At 48.1% G+C, this 19721-nt stretch overlaps 2 protein-coding genes across 2 annotated transcripts in view; both read left to right on the top strand.

Annotated features, from left to right (window-relative positions):
- The window catches only part of OXSR1 (oxidative stress responsive kinase 1), a gene marked incomplete at both ends in the record, with an annotated part of 100545 nt that extends 97016 nt beyond the window's left edge, over positions 1-3529 (top strand). The window contains 4 exons of the mRNA XM_079712296.1: positions 93-145; positions 2046-2114; positions 2977-3041; positions 3455-3529. Of these exons, the coding sequence (XP_079568422.1) occupies positions 93-145; positions 2046-2114; positions 2977-3041; positions 3455-3529 (262 nt within the window). The remainder of the gene's footprint in view (positions 1-92; positions 146-2045; positions 2115-2976; positions 3042-3454) is intronic.
- A 610-nt stretch (positions 3530-4139) lies between these two features.
- Positions 4140-18909, top strand: SLC22A13 (solute carrier family 22 member 13; the record flags this gene model as incomplete). The annotated part of the gene is given in 6 exon segments (XM_079712616.1): positions 4140-4311; positions 11596-11958; positions 11961-11977; positions 18368-18392; positions 18395-18470; positions 18717-18909. Coding segments are annotated over 6 exon segments (846 nt in total).
- Between the last annotated feature and the right edge of the window lie 812 nt (positions 18910-19721).

Raw genomic sequence — 19721 nt, 5'->3', positions numbered from 1 at the left:
CTTCTCTTGGCATAGCTTTCCTGATACATGTAGGCGGACTCTGAATGCATAAATCCAGAAATTTATTTTATGCATTTTGTTTTCTTTCATAGGAATTCAAAAAAAGAACTAAATGATATTCGATTCGAATTTACTCCTGGAAGAGGTGAGGCATCAAAACATTGAAAACAAAATAACTGCTCGTTTGTCATTTTAAGGAAATGTGTGTGAAGTTTCTGTCCTCTAGATACGTTTTCCTCTTAAAGGGTGATAAAAATGTTCCTGGCCTAAAGGTTTTGGGGGGCATATGAATAAAATTAAAATGCAGTTTATTTACTACTGCCTCATTTAGAAAACCTAGTATAATACAAAGAGCACTGAATATAGCTCTAATTTACTGCTTACTGTATGGCAGACATTGTGCTAATCAGTATCTCATTAAATTCTCAAAACTGCCCCCTAAGGAAAGATTATTGTCCCCACTGCATAGATGATGAAATCAAGGCTTAGAGAGAGTGAAAGTAACTGGTTGTGGTTCCCACAGCTGAGAAGAGGTGTAGCTGGAATTCAGACTCAGATCTGTCGGAGCGCAGAGTTCCTGCTCTTATCACTGACCGTGGTTGTCCTCCGTGACACTAAAGAAGCAGTAAGGCTTCCAGTCCCCTCCCTCCCAGCTAAAGCTGAGCCCTGTCATGCAGTTTCTGGCCGTGAACTTCTCCCAGGGACAAGGCTTATTTTCCTTCTTGCCTTTGTTACTCAGGATTCGTATTTAGGAAGTGGCCCACAGTCAGCTGGTATCTGTCCTGTGTGCCACGCTTAGTCTTCCTGCTGTCTCAGTATCATGAGCAGTTCACTCAAATGCAGAGAACAAATGCACATGTACAGAGATGTATCTGTTTTCCTTTTTAAAGCCAGGCAGAGTCACATTTTAAGGTACTCATTCAAATCGCTGGTCTTTGGCAAATGTATGTGCACAGCCCCTCCCCAGAGGTCCTCCCGTTCCCTCTGAGGGGATCGGTGTTCAGGCCTCAGGAAGGAGTCAGTTGGAGATGAGGTTCATTGATGGTACTCTGTCCTCATCTTTTTAGTTTCTAGTTATATACCCATTGCTCAGACAGTACAGCCTATAATAATTAGATATGAAGGAAAACCCACCAGAATAAAAAAGAAAATTATTTTAGCAAAAAAAAACAAACCCCCCCAAAAACTGGGAGTATGACCCCCAAAGAGAAGAGATTACAGTTTGTTTTCTTAAGATTTATGGGGGCGGGCTTCCCTGGTGGCGCAGTGGTTGAGAGTCCGCCTGCCGATGCAGGGGACACGGGTTCGTGTCCCGCTCTGGGAGGATCCCACATGCCACGGAGCAGCTGGGCCCGTGAGCCATGGCCACTGAGCCTGCGCGTCCGGAGCCTGTGCTCCGCAACGGGAGAGGCCACAGCAGTGAGAGGCCCGCGTACCGCAAAAAAAAAAAAAAAAAAAAAGATTTATGGGGGCAATTCCCTGGCGATCCAGTGGTTAGGACTCCACGCTTTCACTGCCGGGGACACACATTCAATCCCCAGCTGGGGAACTAAGATCCCACAATCCACACGGTGTGGCCAAAAAAAAAAAAGAGAGAGAGATTTAATTGGGACTCAATTATTTTGCTTTATTAGCCCTGGAGATGTTATACACTCATCATCACGTCTCAGAGCTCATAGGGCTGGTGTCCAGGGTTGCCCTCAGACTAGTAGTTTCTTATGCAGCATCACTATCAGGTGCTCTTCCGACAAAGGCAAGAACCCATCTAAAGTACGCCATCATTTAGAACGTTATCTTTACATTGAGCCGATATTTGCCATCTGGGTGATACAGGTTCCGCCCTCTACCTAGACCTGTGATAGTCCCTCACTTGAGATAATCCTGGTGGGAGGAAAAACCTTTATGTGGAGGAAGTCCCCCCCCCGCCATCTTGGTTCTGTGGATTTAACGGCTAGCTTCGGTCTGGCTGTGCCAGCACCCACTCTGAATGTTAGCAGGGACATGCATGCACAAGAAACGGAGCACCTTCTTCTTTGTCCTTGCAGATACAGCAGAGGGTGTCTCTCAGGAACTCATTTCTGCTGGCCTCGTCGATGGAAGGGATTTAGTAATAGGTAACTACTTTGTTCTCTGCCTTTGTGTCACCGTCTCTCTGCTTGTATACTTAGGATCTAGAAAATCAGGCTTTGATTCCACTGAGTAGGTCTAATGGTTCTTGGAATGGTTCTTGGCTTTGCTGAAATAACAGGTATTGGGGACAGTTCCTTCCTTACAAAAAAGAAAATCTCACTTCTGAGTTTGCTTTGTGACCCCCAATGATAGGGAGTGAAAACTTACCCAGGTCTCTGGGAGATCGTAGAAATGATGACAAAAGTTACAGGTTAGAGTAAGCTTGGCCATATCTAATCTGTTTTGGAGAATGAACGCTATCCTTTTGGAGCTAAGAGTTAAGCAAAAATCATTACAGATTTAGTCCTAAAAAAAGCAGGAAGTAAGAAAAGGCACAGTCGGGCCACAGGTGCATTTTACTGAAGGAAAAGACCATTGCCTAGGACAAGTCAGCAGAGTTTTAAAGGGCCAGATAGTAAAGTAAATAGTTTAGGCTTTGTGGACCATGTACAGTCTCTGTTTTTACACTCTTCTTGGCTCACAGGCAGAACAGAAACAGGCTGAAGGCCATACATAGTTGGCTGATTCCCAGTCTAGGGCTTTCTGGCCCATGAATAGGCACATCATACCTCTTTCACCCCAGTATCTTTCCTAAGTTAAAAGAAAGTTAATTTGACAATGATAAGATTTATTTGTGCTACTTGGAGTTGCTTTTAAAAACACTTTGTGTTTAGGGAGCGATTTATCTTTCTGCTTCCATTTTGATTATACATAGAAGATTGTGAACTACCATTTAAGTTGTTAAAATGTGGTTGAAATGTGGATTTACTTAGCTTCTCATTACTTTCTCTGTTTGTATGATTACAGTGGCAGCTAATTTGCAGAAAATTGTGGAAGAACCCCAGTCAAATCGATCTGTCACTTTCAAACTGGTATTCATCCCTTCCTCTTTGTTAAACCATCTCACGTTTTACACACCAGCAGCCTCTGCAGGCCAGCTTCCATATTCCCTGAGTGATGAGAATATTTAAGTCTGGTGGATTGTATTTGTTTAACCTCCCCGTGCCCTGGGCTGATACCTCCCTTCATTGGCTTCCCTTCCCCTCTCCCTCTCAGGAAGCCTCCTACCCGAGGCCCTGGACGATTTATCCTCAAGAGAGATTGCTGGTCAATCTGACTCCACCTTTGTACCCAGACTCCACCTACACCTTTATCTGCCTCCTGTTTGTATCCCAGGGACCTGTCCCCCACTGCCCTCTTTCCCACAGTCCCCATGTCAATTTTCATTGCTGCCTGCAATTTTATTTATAAATAGCCACAGCTTCTCATTTTGTTTGGTTCTTAGGCATCTGGTGTCGAAGGCTCGGATATTCCTGATGATGGTAAACTAATAGGATTTGCCCAGCTCAGCATCAGCTAAAACAAAGCCTTGGAAGAGGTGGCCTAAGGAGATTCCACACATGCGTATCTCTGTTGCTTCTGTTGGCCTAAACTCACTACTGCCAAAGAACCCAGCAACAAACCTCCCAGCTAAGAGCTTTAGAGGTCTTTCTTTATGTTTTTCCTGCCATCATTCCCCCTTTTCCCCACAGGGAAAGAAAAGTTGGATCACCAGTGGCCAGCATCCCTTTAAAGAGTTCCGTTAGTAAACTTACTGCACGTGTCCCCTGTCTTCCTCCATCTGAGAAGTGGCCCGGGTACCTCAAGGCCCAGGAGGGAGGTGTATCAGCTCATCTTGCCTTACTCCAGTGATGGTGCTGGGTAGAAAGTAGCAGCTATCTTGGGCTTCCTCATCCTGCTTGTTCTCCCACACCTGACAGGATTTGGGCATCTTGGCATATCCCTTTACCACTGAAGTAGCAATTAAAAGTTGGTTGTTTAGCTGAAGCCCAGAGAATTTAATTTAGTGGGGTTTTTTTGTTTGTTTGTTTTTTGTTTTTGGTATCCGATGTGAATTCCAACAACCTTTGTTAGGAAGAAGCACAGCCTCAGATGGAGGCAATCTAAACTGTGTTCTTGTTTTGTTCATGATGTTTCTAAGCGTTTTGCTGAAGCTGCTCTCAGGCACCCCTCTTCATTACTCCCTCCAGAAAGGGTTGCTAGCCTTAACTTCAGCTGGTGCAAAACATCTGACTGTAATCGAACTTCAGCCATCGGATCCTTCAAAGTGGAACTTTGGACTGTTTTTAGAGAAAAGATCAAGTAATGGCTTGTAAAGGAGAATTTCCCCAGCAGTGGTTTCTGAACAGGAAAAATCATAACTCATATCATTGCAGAAGTATTTATTTTCAAATCTTAAAACAATTGAAGAAAAACTGCTCCTTGATCCTCCCATGAAAATCAATTTGCCTGGCCTCCAAGTCATGAGGAAATGCAAGGCTGAGATTTCTACAGCAATAAAGGAGACTCGCACTGGGCCAGAGAGGCGTGCCTTCTGCTCCCTCTCCTGCACTGACCCTTTGGAGGGGGTCCCTGTGTGCTGAACCTGACCCGAGATGGAAAGTGAAACCACATGTGCCGTGACTTTTAGGATTTTTGAGTAGACAGTGTTCATTTGATTTTCTACAGAAATAATATAAATTATTCGTTAGGTTTAAAAAAGAGCACCATAATGCAATATGTGAATCATCCGTGGCGTTGATTTTTTCTTTTTTTCCTACTGTTTCACAGTCAGCCTTTGTCTAACTGCAGATAGCCCTAACAAGTTTTGTAAATGAAAGGGATCCTCAATCTGGCCTTAAAATGACACACAAAGATGGGCTTCGGCCCATCTTTATAGAATCACTCGAGCCCTTTCCAGCATTGTTGGTCTGTGAATAAAAGGATTGCTTTACCTAGTTTTCTCTTAGAGCACTTCTGAAAGCTTTCTCCACAACTAACTTATTATAGTTTTTGTTTCATTCTGAGCTTGTAGTTTTAGTCATGGGCTTTCTGCACCTGCCCTGGATACAAAGGCATGTTGGGAAAGGGATGGGTGTTGGAGAGGAAGGGAGGGGATGCTTTGGGATGGGGGTTGGGAGGAAAGGAGATCAGAGGATCGGACACCAAAGCCCAAGGTCCCAGCAGGATTGGTAAAAGGAGGGAGCCTGCTGAGCCTGGAGACAGAAAAGATTGATCAGCTTACTGGACAAATATTTAGCTTTTCTTTTTCCTTGTTTTTTTCTTTCTTTTTTTAGAAGAGGGTTGGGGGAACAAGGACAGGAAGGTAGGAATAAGTTATGAAAAAATGTAGCGTCCCTTTTGGCACAAGACTAGTGGCTTACCTTAGAGTCTGTGTTTTGGTTTCAGATAAGCCCATCATAGTCTACTTATTTCTGAATCCAAAGGGTGGTGGCATCACTCTATTCTAGTTTTTATTTGGAGGTGGTCGAGAACCCAAGCTGGAAGTAAGCAGCAACCCATCTCCCTGTTCAATTTCTCCAGCCGGCCATTACCTTTGAACTGCAGTGGGACAGGCATGACAGTAGAAGTGGGCTGGGGCTTTCTCTTTCTTTTCCATTCATCTTTTGCCCTCCTGGGAATTAGGAGTCAGACACCAAGCCCCAGGACAGTGTTATTTCTTCTTCTGCTTGATGTATGGTGGACTCCCTTTGCTGGCTTGTGCAGTGATGCTGAAAAAAAATGAGTGAACAGGAACTTTGCAGGTGAGACAGCACGTGACCTAGTGAGCAGTCTTGCTCCTTCCCAGGAGGGGTGATTCAGGATACACCTCTCTCCCTGGATCCCCAGGATTCCCTGGTCCCTGGGGGAGGGACTAACTTAGCACAAGGTAACATGTGCCAATGCTATTTGTGAAATGTATGGTCTTTCTAAATGACTAATGGATTTGTTTGGGTTTTTTGCTTAAGTTGTGAACCAAATCATAGAGCCAGCTGATACTCTAATAATCTGGAGGATAGAATAATGGTGTATCAATAAATGGAGGTTCCTCCTTATGATGTATGCTAGATTATGGAAGATGTAAAATATTTGACTTCCCCCTCCCTTTTATTTTTATTTTTATTTTTTTGACTTTGTACTTTGCTGCATGTTTCATTCATTTTTAATCAATAAAGAATAAATTGTCTGTGGTGGTGTAAGGATGCTTCACTTTGGTGACTGTTGGTGGGGCCAGTGGGAAGTGGGTCAGGAGGTCACTACTAACTTTAATTTTTCATGCAAATAGAGAAAAGCCAAGGTGCACTTTTCCCTAAAAAGTGTATTAGTCTACAAATTAGAACAGCTTAAAACCAAGTGGGGAAACTGAAATCCCAAAAGAGAGAGAGATCTGCCCAAGGAAATTTGATAGAGTGGGATAAGGAACTCTTTGCATTGATCTTTTCTGTTTAATTCTGCTCATGCTATTGGGCGGGGGAAAGATGCCAGATTCAAGCCCTTGGGAATCCGTTGTGGAAAGTTTAGAGCAGGGCTGAACTTGTTCCCATTTGGCTTTGATATTGAAATGGTGAGGTTTCGTGTAAGATTCTAGGCCCCTCTGTATTCCTCCACCTCCTGGATAAGTAACCTCCCTGATCATAACTCCTTCCCAACAGAAGGTGGTCTTTGAGCCATGACAGGACTGCTTTTGTGTGGGTCCCGGTAATTCAGGCCTCAGGTCCTGGGCCCTTGAAATTGATGGTATCATAGCTGATTGAATTTGCTTTCAAGATGAGCAGGTTGTAAGCGTGGACTCTGACTATTGTGGGGACGGAGGGGAGGTGCTGGCTACTCAAAAGTGACCATGATGTATGTGGGGATAAGAGCAGGGGCAAGAGTAAACAGAGCCTCTCCACTTGCCCATAATCTCTGTCAAGACCCAGTCTTGTCCAGAAGCCAGATTCCTCACCTCTGCCTATTCATAGTAGCCATGCTCAGTGCAACAGTTCATGGATTCCTCCTGTGGGTCAGCTCACCTACCCCACATTTTTTGTTGTTCTCTTTTTTAAAGTAGACTTTATTTTTTTAGCGCAGTTTTAGTTTCATAGCAAAATTGAACAGAAAGTACACAGAGTTCCCATATACCCCCAGACCTCCCCCACACGCACAGCCTCTCCCACTCTCAGCATCCTGCACTGCAGTGGTACATGTGTTACAATCAATAAACCTACACTGGCACTTCGTTGTCACCCGAAGTCCATAGTATACATTTGCGTTCACTCTTGCTGTTGTATATTTTATGGGTTTGGACAAGTGCACAGTGATATGTACCCATCGTTATGGTCTCAGAGAGAATGGTCTCACTGCCCCAAAATCCTCTGTGCCCTTCTTGTTCATCCCTCCCTCCCCTCTAGTCCCTAGAAACCACTGATCCTTTCAGTGTCTCCAAAGTTGTGCTTTTTCCAGAATGTCATATAGTTAGAATCATACAATATGTAGCCTTTGCAAAACTGCTTCTTTCACATAGTAATATGCATTTAAGGTCTCTCCATGTCTTTTTGTGACTTGATGGCTCATTTCTTTTTAGTGCTAATATTCTGTGTCTGGATATACCACAGTTTATTAATCCATTCACTTCCTGGCTGTGTCCAAGTTTTGACAGTTATGAATAAAGTGCTGTATATCTGTGTGCAGGTTTTTATGTGGGTATGCTTCAACTCCTTTGGGTAAATTACCAAGGAGCCCAATGGCAGATTGTATGGTAAAAGTAGGTCTAGTTTTTTAGGAAACCACCTACTGTCTTCCAAAGTGGCTGTGCCATTTTGCATTCCCAGCAGTGAATGAGAGTCCCTGTTGCTCCACGTGTTCGCTGGCACTTGGCATCGTCACTGTTTTAGATTTGGGCCATTCCGCTAGGTGTGTAGTGGTATCCTATTTTAATTGGTAATTCCTTGATGACTGTGTTGAGCATCTTTTCATATGCTTCTTTGCCATCTGTATATATTCTTTGGCGAGGTGTCTCTTTAGGTCTTTTGCCCACTTTTAATCAGGTTGTTCTCTTGTTGAGTTTTAAGTGTTCTTTGTATACAGGCAGACTTTGTTTTATTGCAGTTTGCTTTATTTCTGCTCCACAATTATTGCATTTTTTTTTCAAATTGAAGGTTTGTGGCAACCCTTTGTTGTCAGATGATAGTTAGCATATTTTAGCAATAAAGTACTTTTAAATTAAGGTATGTACATCGTTTTCTTAGAATACTATTGCACACTTAGGAGACTACAGTATAAACATAACTTTTTTAAAATTTTATTTATTTATATTTTGGCTGCGTTGGGTCTTCATTGCTACACACGGGCTTTCTCTGGTTGCAGCAAGCAGGGGCCACTGTTCGTTGCTGTGCACGGGCTTCTCATTGCAGTGGCTTTTCCTGTTGCGGAGCACCGGCTCTAGGCGCGCAGGCTTCAATAGTTGTGGCACACGGGCTCAGTAGTTGTGGCTCACGGGCTCTAGAGCGCGGGCTGAGTAGTTGTGGCACACAGGCTTAGTTGCTCCACCGCATGTGGGATCTTCTGACCAGGGCTCGAACCCATGTCCCCTGCATCGGCAGGCGGATTCTTAACCACTGAGCCACCAGGGAAGTCCCTAAACATAACGTTTATATGCACTAGGAAACAAAAATTCACTTTATTATGTCTAGTTGTTCCAGCACCATTTGTTGTGTTGTATTGCACTTTGCTCTTTGATCAATTGAATCTGTGAGTTTCTTTCTGGGCTCTCTATTCTGTTCCATTGATTTATGTGTGTAATCTTTTGCCAGTACCGCACAGCCTTGAGTACTTTATAGTCAAGGTTGAAGTCAGGTATTCTCAGTCCTGCATCTCTGTTCTTCTCCAACACTGTGTTGGCTGTTCTCACCTTATCTACCCTGAGCCCCCAAGCAGTCTGTCAATTACAGTCGGATTTTCCTACTGTGATACTGGTTCCTGTGGAAGTTTGAGTTTGTGGATTTCTGCTCCAAGAAGTTATAATTCTCTGTATTTACCTGTCTAGCTCCAATTCAAGGGATAGCAGTTTGCCCTGTGACCTCACTTCTCTGGCAGAAGAGTTGTTGATTTTTCAGTTTGTTCAGCTTTTTACCTGCTAGAACACAGTGACAATTTCCAAGCTGTTTACATCCTGGACCAGAAACCAGAACTCCTATCCTCTGTTTTTATCTACTAGTCGTTCTCAAATTTGGAAGAGGTTGGAGATACCATCCAGTGCATCCTTGTAGGTGATGTTTGGGGAGTACCTTCCCCTCCCCGCACCATACACACAAACACCGCCCTCTACCCCGTGGACAGTTGATTGCCAGGGATGTGTGTCCATTCAACTTAGCTCCAGTGGTTGGAACACTCTTGTTACACCTCTCTTTGGTCTTAGTTTTGCCCTTTACTGAAGGCAGGTACAAGGAGGGGAAGAGGAGAGACAGGCTGTAGGCTCTCCCTGAAGGGCCAGAGGCAGCCCCGTCCTACCCTGCAGTCTCCTAGAGGACAGTGGATGTGACCAGACTGCTCGGGGACGCCAGAGAGCAGCACATATGCTCCTTTGAGCTCATCCTCCCAGGTCAGTGAGACCACAGGTCCCTGGGGTTACAGTATTCCTGGGAGGACTCCCTCAAAGAAGGGAGCCAGTTTTTGGCTTTGAAGCATCATGGGGAGCCTTTGGCAGACTGGTGGGGTCGGGGGGAGGGTTAGGAGAACAGATAAGTTAATCAAGAAATTAAGATTGGGGCAATTGGGAGTGCAGTGAAGCCAGTGGCATTTGGGGATCATAGTTACAGCTATGGAAGGTCTTTGGTTGAGTCTCACTCTTCTATCAGCGTCTCCTCATCATTTATCTATTCTGTGTTTTAGAATCCTACACCAAGAATTGGAAGAATCCTTAGAGAGCATCTAGTTCAAGCTCTCCTTATACACAGATGCAGAAATAGAGGCCAGAGGGATAGAAGGAGCAGACTGCGGATCACAGTGAATCAGTGGTGGAGACCAAGCTTCCTGCCTCCTACCTCCAGTCCCCTTGGAGCCTTAGAGCTGAAATCCTTACCCTGATGAGAGTGAAAAGATGATGAGGACTGAGCCCAGGCTCCTGTCTCCACCTCAGTTTTCCCCATAATGTGAACGCCAAAGTGAGCAGCAGCAGCTAGTAGCGTCTGCTTTCTTGGCAATTCAATGCAGGTTATGCTGAGGACGAGAACACGCAAGGGAGGTGGGTGAGGAAGAAGAAGTGGGGCTGGGGACAGTGGGGAGCCTGGTGGGGAGTTTGGGAGGGGACAGAGAGGAATGTCCTCTCCATAGGCAGGGCTGTGGACCCTTGCCTCTGCCTTCCAGCGTCTGCCCTACCTGGACCCTCTCTCCATGCTGATGATTAACAGGCCTCGGATGTAGGCACAGTGTATCCGGAACCGCCCTGCACAACCTTTCTGCCTTGCCTTCCCTTCACCCGTGCTCCTCTGCCCATCTCTTATCTCAAAGTGTTTCAAAATCAAAACAAAAAGGCTTTCCGATGCTTACCAAGCAAATATGTGAATGTGAATGTGATACCCAAGCGTGTATTTTTCCCTAATGCTCTATTTAATCCCGCCATTCCCCACCTCCTATGATTGAACTAGATGCCTTCCAAGCCCTGGGTCTACCTGCAGTGAGACTCCCCCAGGGGAAAAGGATGGGGCTTTCATCGTTGGGAGGTTCCTGTTGTCAGAGGTCCTGCCTTCTGTTAGTCTCCTGACCTGCCAGCCCCCATGCCGTGCCCCATCCCAACCTCGACTCCAGCAGGGTTATAGGACTGACCCCCAAATGGGGGGGCTTCCACAGCGGGGGCTTGGGCTTTGTCCTTTGTCCCTCTGTGCTCACCAAGGTTGCTCAGGGTGGTTGGGCTACTCTTGGGTAGCTTTTGCATTTGTTTCTGTCTTGGGAGGGTGTTAATGGTTTCTTCCTTGATTAGATAGAGATCAAGATGCACCGGTTCTGCTGCTGAAAGGAAAGGCATTTATGCCCTTGGTGGGTCTCCTGACCTTCATACTACCCTTGGATTAACTGCTGTTGCATACCACCACATGCTAGAGACCTTGCGGAAGAAAATAACTTCAGGGTCTTGAGACCAGATTGGGCTGTTGGCCAAGTTAATGTGCAGGCTGGGTCCTTGCCGCTCCACTGACTTATCCCCCGCGGTGTAGTGTAGTAGCAACTGCCTTGTAGTGCAGACATTACTCTCAGAATTTGGACTCTATCATAATGGGAGGGGTTGGCACTGTTGTGAATTGTAGAGGATGTTGCAGTTAGAGGGGGTGTTGTCACTGTGTACCATGTCACCTTTGGCTAAAGCTCACTGCTGTGTGCTAGGCCTGAGAAGTTCCTCTTGTGGTGCCTGTCACAGTCCATAAAACATCCTTGGATCCTCCAAGTCAGAGTGGACTATTTTTTCATCATATTCTGTCATTCCTAGACCAGAGTTGGGGAGCTGAGGTGTGACAGGTAGGGCCAGGCAAGGCTGTTTTAAACATTAACACAACACCGCCACTGCCCCGAGGAGCCAGTACCCCAGAGCGAGCTGCAGAGCTGTCTGGTGGCCCCAGCTAAGGAGGCGGTAACCAGTGACCGTGGCTCCCTTTGCCCAGGTCCCGGCTGACATTGGCAGCTTTGGTGGCTTCCAGGTACAGCTGCTGATACTGCTGAGTGTCCCCAACTTCCTGACTGCCTTCTGCATGTTCACCCAGGTCTTCACGGTCCTGGATGAGGCCCACCACTGTTCAGTGGCCTGGGTCAAGAACCGGACTCTGACCCTGAGCGCTGCTGAGCAGCCGGTGCTGAGCGTGCCTGTGGATGCTGCAGGCAGCCCTGAGCCCTGCCTCCTGTTCCGGCCACCCCCTGACGGTGCCAGCCTGGAGGACATCCTCAGCCACAGCTTCAGTGAGACGCAACCTTGCGAGGCAGGCTGGGTCTATCCTGCAGGAGGCCCCCATCCCTAAAGAATGAGGTAAGGCTGCCCTTTGGCCTATCTTTCCACCTCTTTTGAGTTGGTCGGCTCATCTGCCCGACCCCGTGCCCTCGGTCTCTGGTGTGGCTGCCTCTGTGGCTGCCCCTGCACCCCATGCCCGAATGACGGTGGATCCGCCTGTTTTGCTCTCTGTCCTCTGCCTGTTGGCTCATCTACCTCTCCATCCATTTCCTTTGTCCAGGGTGTCTGTCCATCTGTCCATTCATCTCTGCCTGTGCTTTTATCTGTCCCTCTGCCTGTCTGCCCAGTGGCCCTCCTTCTTGTCTCTCCTGTTCTCCTGTCCTCATGCCTCTCTCTCTCTCTCCCCCGTGTTCCCATCTGCCTGTCCATTTGCCTTTGTCTTTCCGTCCACCTCTGCATGTCTGCCTGCTTACCTATCTTCCGCATTTAACTAACCCTCTGATACTACCCCTTCCCTGTCCACTTGTCTGCCTTCCTGCTTGCTTGCCTTGAGCTTCCTGCCTTCAGCCTCTCTCTCTAGATCTCTTCCTGCCTGCCTGCCTCTTAGATCCTGAAGGACACCCAGGACTCTAGGACTTGTCCTGCACACAACTGGGCAATTGCTCCTGCTAACTCCCTTCTCTTAGGAGGGACCCTGGCAGATCAATAGAAAGTTCCCCACTCCAACCACCTCAGAGCAAGAAAGGCTGCTTCCCAGACAGTGGGGTTGAGCACAGAATGGGGAGATGACTTGGCGAGCGCAACATAAAGACTTGATGGTGGGGCTTCCCTGGTGGCTCAGTCATTGAGAGTCCGCCTGCCGATTCAGGGGACACGGGTTCGTGCCCCGGTCTGGGAAGATCCCACATGCCGCCGAGCGGCTGGGCCCGTGAGCCATGGCCGCTGAGCCTGCGCGTCCGGAGCCTGTGCTCCGCAACGGGAGAGGCCACAGCAGTGAGAGGCCCACGTACTGCAAAAACAAACAAACAAAAACAAACAAAAAAAAGACTTGATGGTGGAGCTGGGACTCTCTCATTCGGGGCACCTGCTGCCCAGTTCCCTGCAGGCATGGGAAAGAGCACAGATAGTCCAGAAACCTGAGGGGCAGGGGTTGGGGATCTGTGCAGCTCTCACCTTAATGGTGGCAAATCCTGAACCTCTGTGGAGGGCAATTTGAGCCCCGAGACTAAACATTCACTTCTTAATATGTGACCATATACCTGCCTCCAGAACCGTGGCAGCCTGAGGATGTGTCCTCCTACCTTCTTCCTGACCCTCCCCCTCATTCCACCCCACAGGGGGAGTAGGTCACCTTTGAACTCTGCCAGCCCCTGGATCTAGCCCAGCCTAGGCCAGTCTGACCCTCAGTGCCCCCTCCATCATCTCCCCAGTATCCCACCCGTGATAGGTCTGGTCTTCATCGGTCCTTAGATGTTGTGGAGGTGTCTTCCTCTACATGTGCTCATAAACTCCCTGCCCATCTGGCCAGATGTCACCATCCTTAGAGCCCAGGCAGACTTCCAGAGTGCTTGGAGCCAACTCTAGGTCTTGTGCACAGCCTTTGCTGGACTGTTCATGCAATTATATTCAGCCAACAGCTTCTGAGTATTAACTACACAAGGAACAGAGAACAGAGGCACCCTATTCACCTTCTCTGAGAACATCTGGGCTCCTTGTAGAGGGACAAAGGGCTAGATGGACTCTAAGGCTAGAATTTGCTTCCTCCTGGGGAGGGAATGGGCAGGCAACTCCCTGAAGGAGTTGGTATGTGAGCTGGGCACCAGGGGCCAGAATAAGGTTGATGGAGAAAGAGGGGAAGGCCTTTGTAGACAGAGAATAGCAAAAGGAAGGCCTGGCAACAGGAAGCAGGTGATGTGTCTGGGAAGCAGCAGGAACTTGGTGTGCCTGGGATAGGGCTGGGCAGGTTATGGGAATGAATGGGACGTTCTCAAGGATTGGGGGCCTCTCTCTTTATCCTCAGTCACCAACTTAGTCTTTGCTGACCCTGGGGTGGGACCTTGGACCTCCGGCCTTTCCCTGACAGGCTCCCAGGGACCCACCCTCCCAAGAACTGCGACTCTCAGGGCAATGTACACTTTTGGTACTTTGTGCCCTGAACCACGTGACAACCCCAAACTCTGGGGCTACCTTGTGTGAGGTATCCACCTTGGTTTCCAGTCAACAAGCAGGGGTTCTGCTACAGACTGAGGACTCCTCTGAGGGCACATCCCAAGTTTCCTTATTATAACCAGCAACTGCATATGCAAAGTGAAATACAAACAATCCGAATTTAAGAGGAAAAGAATTATATTTCCTTATAGGCAGTGTGCTCATGAGGGACAGAGTACATTTCTCCTTCCCAGCCTACCTGTCCAGCATTTCCTGGGTGCCCGTCCTTGGTAAAAGAGAAAATGACTCCCAGCCCTGTCCACACGAACCTCTGAATAGGGAGGCAACTAGACCATCCGTGAACAACAACAACAGTGTGATCCGTCCTGGGACCACAGAAGGAAGCAATGGGAGGGAAGGGGAAGCAGAGAGAATAGCCATTTCTAGGGTCTGGAGCATGAGAATGCCTGGCCTCTGTGAGCAATTCTGACATACAAAAGGGGTTGAGAAAAGGCAAGAGCCAACTCTTAAAGGGTCTCAGATTCAGTGCTGAGGAATTGGGGCTGTCTCCTAGAGACCAAAGGGAGTCATTGATGGTTTTGGAACAGTGGAAGGGAGATGTGATGGGTCTTGCTCCAGGAAATGGGGGTGGGATGCTGTGGGCCATCGTGGCAGGCCCCAGACAGAACCCTCCACTGTAGGCATTAGGGCTGGGAAGGTTGACAACTGGTGTCCCAAGTTGGAGCCCTCTTCATCTCTGTTCCATCTGCAACATGACACCAGCACGTGAACTTGGGTAGGTCTTGGCACCTCTCCAAGCCTCTGTCTTTGCTGCAAAACAGAGGGAATGATAAGCCTTCATGGAGTTAGAATGAGGATTTGATAAGATAAGGGATATCTCAACTACAGGGAGGTAGTGAATGGTGTCCACTAAGCAAGGGTGGCAGCCTTGGAGGAGTCCCATGGCTCAGCACTCATGCCTTTAGAGTATGACCGCCCCTTGTGTCTGAGATGCCTGTGTCACCAGCTGTGTGCTTCATGGCACAGGGGCCAGTACAGCCTCAGCTGAGCTAACATTTGCTGACCTAGCACAGCCACTGTGCTAAGCATGCTATATGTGTTAATTCCTTTAATCCTATCTGGCGATACTATGGAATGTATTTCATCCCCATTTTGTACTTGGGAAACCTAGACACCACCAGATCAGCTAACAGATTCAGATTCACACAGAGTGACTCAGTTCTGACTCCAGAGGCTGACAGCAGCAGACCTTTGTTCATTATTATTTATTTTAAATAGTGTTTAACTACAAAGCAATCTGTGGTGGTTAGACAAAAAGCAAACAGGATAGAACTGGGTGGAACAACAAGTTCAAGTACCTGGTCCTGCTGCACTTCATTCTCAGGGGCAATCCATTCATCATTTGATATATATTTAAAGTTCTTATCAAATTAACAGTTGTTGGACTTCCCTGGTGGCTCAGTGGTTAAGAATCCACCTGCCAATGCAGGGGACGCGGGTTCGAGCCCTGGTCCAGGAAGATCCCACATGCCGCGGAGCAGCTAGGCCTGTGCGCAACAACTACTGAGCCTGCGCTCTAGAGCCCGCGAGCCAAAACTACTGAGCCCGCGTGCCACAACTACCGAAGCCCGCATGCCCTAGAGCCTGTGCTCCACAGCAAGAGAAGTCACCGCAATGAGAAGCCCACGCACTGCAATGAAGAGTAGCCCCTGCTCACCACAACCAGAGAAAGCCTGAGGGTAGCAATGAAGACCCAGCGCAGCCAAAAATAAAGTTAATTAATTTTAAAAAAGAAAAAGAAAATTAACAGTTGTCCTTCAGGACAGAACTAGGAGCAAAATGCTGTCTCCTGAGTTGGTTAATTTTTTGCTAAAGGTTAGTTAACTAATGGAGATTGGCTACTCATCTGACCGAAGGTATTAGTTCCTTCCCTCATTCATTCACTCATTCCTTCACTCAGGAAACATTACCTTAGCTTTCCCTCAGTTTCACTCACTGCCATCCAGTTTCAGTCACTGCCAGGACTAGCTGTTTAACCTCTTCTACCTTAGACGAATAAAGCAGTCTCCTACCTTTTTGGCACCAGAGGCCGGTTTCGTGGAAGACAGTTTTTCCACAGACAGGGCGGAGGGTGTTGGGGGAATGATTCAGGCGGTAACACGAGTGATGGGGAGTGATGGGGAGCAGCAGATGAAGCTTCGCTTGCTCGCCGCCGCTCACCTCTTGCTGTGCAGCCTGGTTCCTAACAGGCTGTAGACTGGTACCGGTCTGCAGCCCGGGGATTGGGGACCCCTGGGGGAATATAATAATAAGTCAAGGATCGTTGTCAGAATTATATGAGATGGGACTTCCCTGGTGGTCCAGTGCGTAAGACTGCACGCTCCCAACGCAGGGGGCCCGGGTTCAATCCCTGGTCAGGGAACTAGAGCCCGCATGCATGCCGTAACTAAGAGTCTGCATGCCACAACTAAGAGTCCACATGCCACAACTAAGAAGTCAGCATGCCATAACTAAAGATCCTGCATGCTGCAATGAAGATCCCGTGTGCCACAGCTAAGACCCGGCGCAGCCAAAAAAATAATAATAAATAAATAAATAAATAAATAAATTTTAAATGAGATAATGGATGTAAAACATTTGGCGCACTACCCAACCCAGAGTCAGTGCTCAAAAAGCATTAACAGGGGCTTCCCTGGTGGCGCAGTGGTTGAGAATCTGCCTGCCAATGAAGGGGACACGGGTTCGATCCCTGGTCTGGGAAGATCCCACATGCCGTGGAGCAACTAAGCCCGTGCGCCACAACTACTGAGCCCACATGCCAGAACTACTGAAGCCCACGCACCTAGAGCCTGTGCTGCACAACAAGAGAAGCCACCGCAATGAGAAGCCTATGCACCACAACAAAGAGTAGCCCCAGCTTGCCGCAACTAGAGAAAGCCCACACGCAGCAATAAAGACCCAACGCAGCCAAAAATTTAATTAATTATTATTATTTTTTTTTTAAAAAGCATTAATATTGTTGTGAAGCTACCTCTGTGAGCTCTGGAGAACAGCTTATGTGTCATGATACCCTCATAAACATGGAGCTGAGCTATGTGCAGAGGGGCATAAAACTCACTGCGGGACCCACAGATGGAGGTGGGGAATATCAGTCACATGCACTTATTGTTATGTGCACATTGCAGTAGACAAGTGTACAGACTTGTGTGGACACCCATATTTTCATCACTTGGTTTCCCAGTCTGTCAAGTTCTCTCTGTGAATCTCCAGGTGGGTTGTCCCCCTCACATCGTGTGTGTATGTGTCTGTGTGTGTGTCCGCGTGTGTGCAGGCCTGCACATTCCTCCATCCTAATCTCTTTCCTCAAGGAGTGTGTGTGGGCTCCTTAGGATTCTGACTGCCTGTGAATGATGGGAGTTTCAGGGGGGTTTTGCAGCCAGTTGGGAAAAGTTGGAAAGGCCCAAGCAGGTCACAGGGGTGCCATGGTTGTGGGAAAGAGGCCCCATTTGTCAGGAAGAAGCAGTTAATGACTGTCAGAGGTTCCCAAACTGTACATTCTTAGTGGGTCAATAATTTTACATGGCATCTCCAGGCCAAAAAAATACCTAAAAGTTCCACCTATTAAGTAATTTGTTCCAAACAATTTAAGAAGGGGGACTTCCCTGGCGATCCAGTGGTTAAAACTCCATGCTTCCACTGCAGGGGGCACGGGTTCGATCCCTGCTCTAAGGGATCCCACATGATCCCACTGAGATCCCACATGCCACGTAGTGCAGCCCAAAACAACAACAATGACAAAAGCAAAAACAAACAACTTAAGAAGGATTTATGTACTAATAACTCAGTAGCTGTTTTAAAAAAATACACATGAATCAAAAGAAAACACTTTTATTTCATCCTAACGTGCAATTACTTCCTAATAGGATGTATTGGGAATGCAAAACGTCTTGATCCTTGAACCCCGCCACCCTCATTTTCTGTTCCACATTGAGTTTCACATGGTGCTTGCTTTTTTTCATAGTAACTGCCAAAAACACAACTTCACACAGATACGATGTCACTGAAAAGAATTGCATGAACCATCTGGAGCTGGTAGTTTGATATGAAGCAGATGTTGAGGGTCACAGTGTTTCCCTTTACACCTCTAAGTATCGTGTTGTGCACCCTGAGTTCACGCTGGTGCCCTGGGATGCCTTGCCTGCCCCATCTCTGTCCTGAGAGGTTTGTGGTGGGTGGGCTGGCTGGTAAAGGACTCGCCCTCGCTGCCCCTAGACTCACATCTGCATGTGTCTGCCTCAGCTGAACCTGGTCTGTGGTCAGAAGCGTCGAAGGACACCTCCCAGTTGGTGGACCTGGCTCGGCTTCTCACTGGGGCGCTCATCGTCGGGCCCCTCTGTGACTGGTAAGAACCTTGACCAGCTCCCCCAACCCAGCACGCTCTTGGGTTCCTGGCCCAGGGTCTGGTTCCTCCCCACCACGTGCCCCTCTCACTGGTCCCCAGGTAAGGCCCTGTCTCCCCGCAATGGGGCTCCCAGGTGGGGCCCTGCACCCTCCCGCAGACAGAGCACCCAGGGCAGGGCCGGGGGCTGGGTCTCCCTCCTTCCCCTCAGACAGACTCCCTCCTCAACCTGCCCCTTTCTTACCCCAGGATTGGCCGCAAGGCCACTATCCTGGTGCAGCTGCTACTCTTCACCATCCTTGGCATGGCCGCAGCCTTTGTGCCCGGCCCTGAGCTCTACACGGCCCTGAGCTTTGCTGTGGCCACGGCCGTCGTTGGATATAACTTCAGCAGCGTCACCCTACGTGGGTATCTGGGCCCCGTGCCATCAGCTGCAGAATGAGGCCTTGGGGTCTGGGTGGCCACGCTCCCACGCTACCTGTGGGGCCCACTCAACTCCCCGCACCTAACGTGATGGCACCAGCACTCCCTGTACCGGGTAGTCAATGAATAAATGAGTTTAACACTTGATAAGACTGCACATCCTGCCAGTTCAGAAATCAGCCAGCATGGGGGCTCCCCGAGGCAGGGCCCAGGACTCCTCATCCACTGGTCAGACCTGGAAATCTTTGGGCCAGGCCCTGGGCTCCACCTCCTCTCTCCCTGAGAGGAGAGTTCCTGAGGGTAGGGGCGGGCTCTTCTCTCCCTGCTCAGTTTATTTGGAAGATCATTATTAGCTTGCAGGGAGGTACTAACCGCTGGAGCTTCTGCGGGGAGGAGAGAAAACAATGTCCGCCTTCATGGAGCCCAGGGTCTCCCGGGCAGAATTGGAGAGCAGGGTAGCAGGGCACAGCTTCCGGTACCCTGGCCCAAGTACACTGCTTTGGGCATGTGCTCCCAAGCTTCAGGACAGCAAGAAGCTGGTGCCAGGCCTTCCTCTTAAAATATCATTTTCTCTTTTTTTTAAATTGAAGTATAGTTGATTTACAATGTTATGCTAATTTCTCCTGTACAGCAAAGTGACTCAGCTATACACATACACACATTCTTTTTTTGTTGGTTTTTTTTGGCCATGCTGCGTGGCATGTGGGATCTTAGTTCCCCCAATCAGGGATCAAACCTGGGCCCCCTGCAGGGAAGCACAGCGTCTTAACCACTGGACTGCCAGGGAAGTCCTTACATTCTTTTTTTTTTAATGTTCTTTTCCATTATGGT

Source organism: Hyperoodon ampullatus (assembly GCF_949752795.1).
Source record: "Hyperoodon ampullatus genome assembly, chromosome: 10".
NCBI classification, from domain to species: domain Eukaryota; kingdom Metazoa; phylum Chordata; class Mammalia; order Artiodactyla; family Ziphiidae; genus Hyperoodon; species Hyperoodon ampullatus.
The sequence above is the reverse complement of the archived record's forward strand: the minus strand, read 5'-3'. Positions and strand labels throughout refer to the sequence as shown.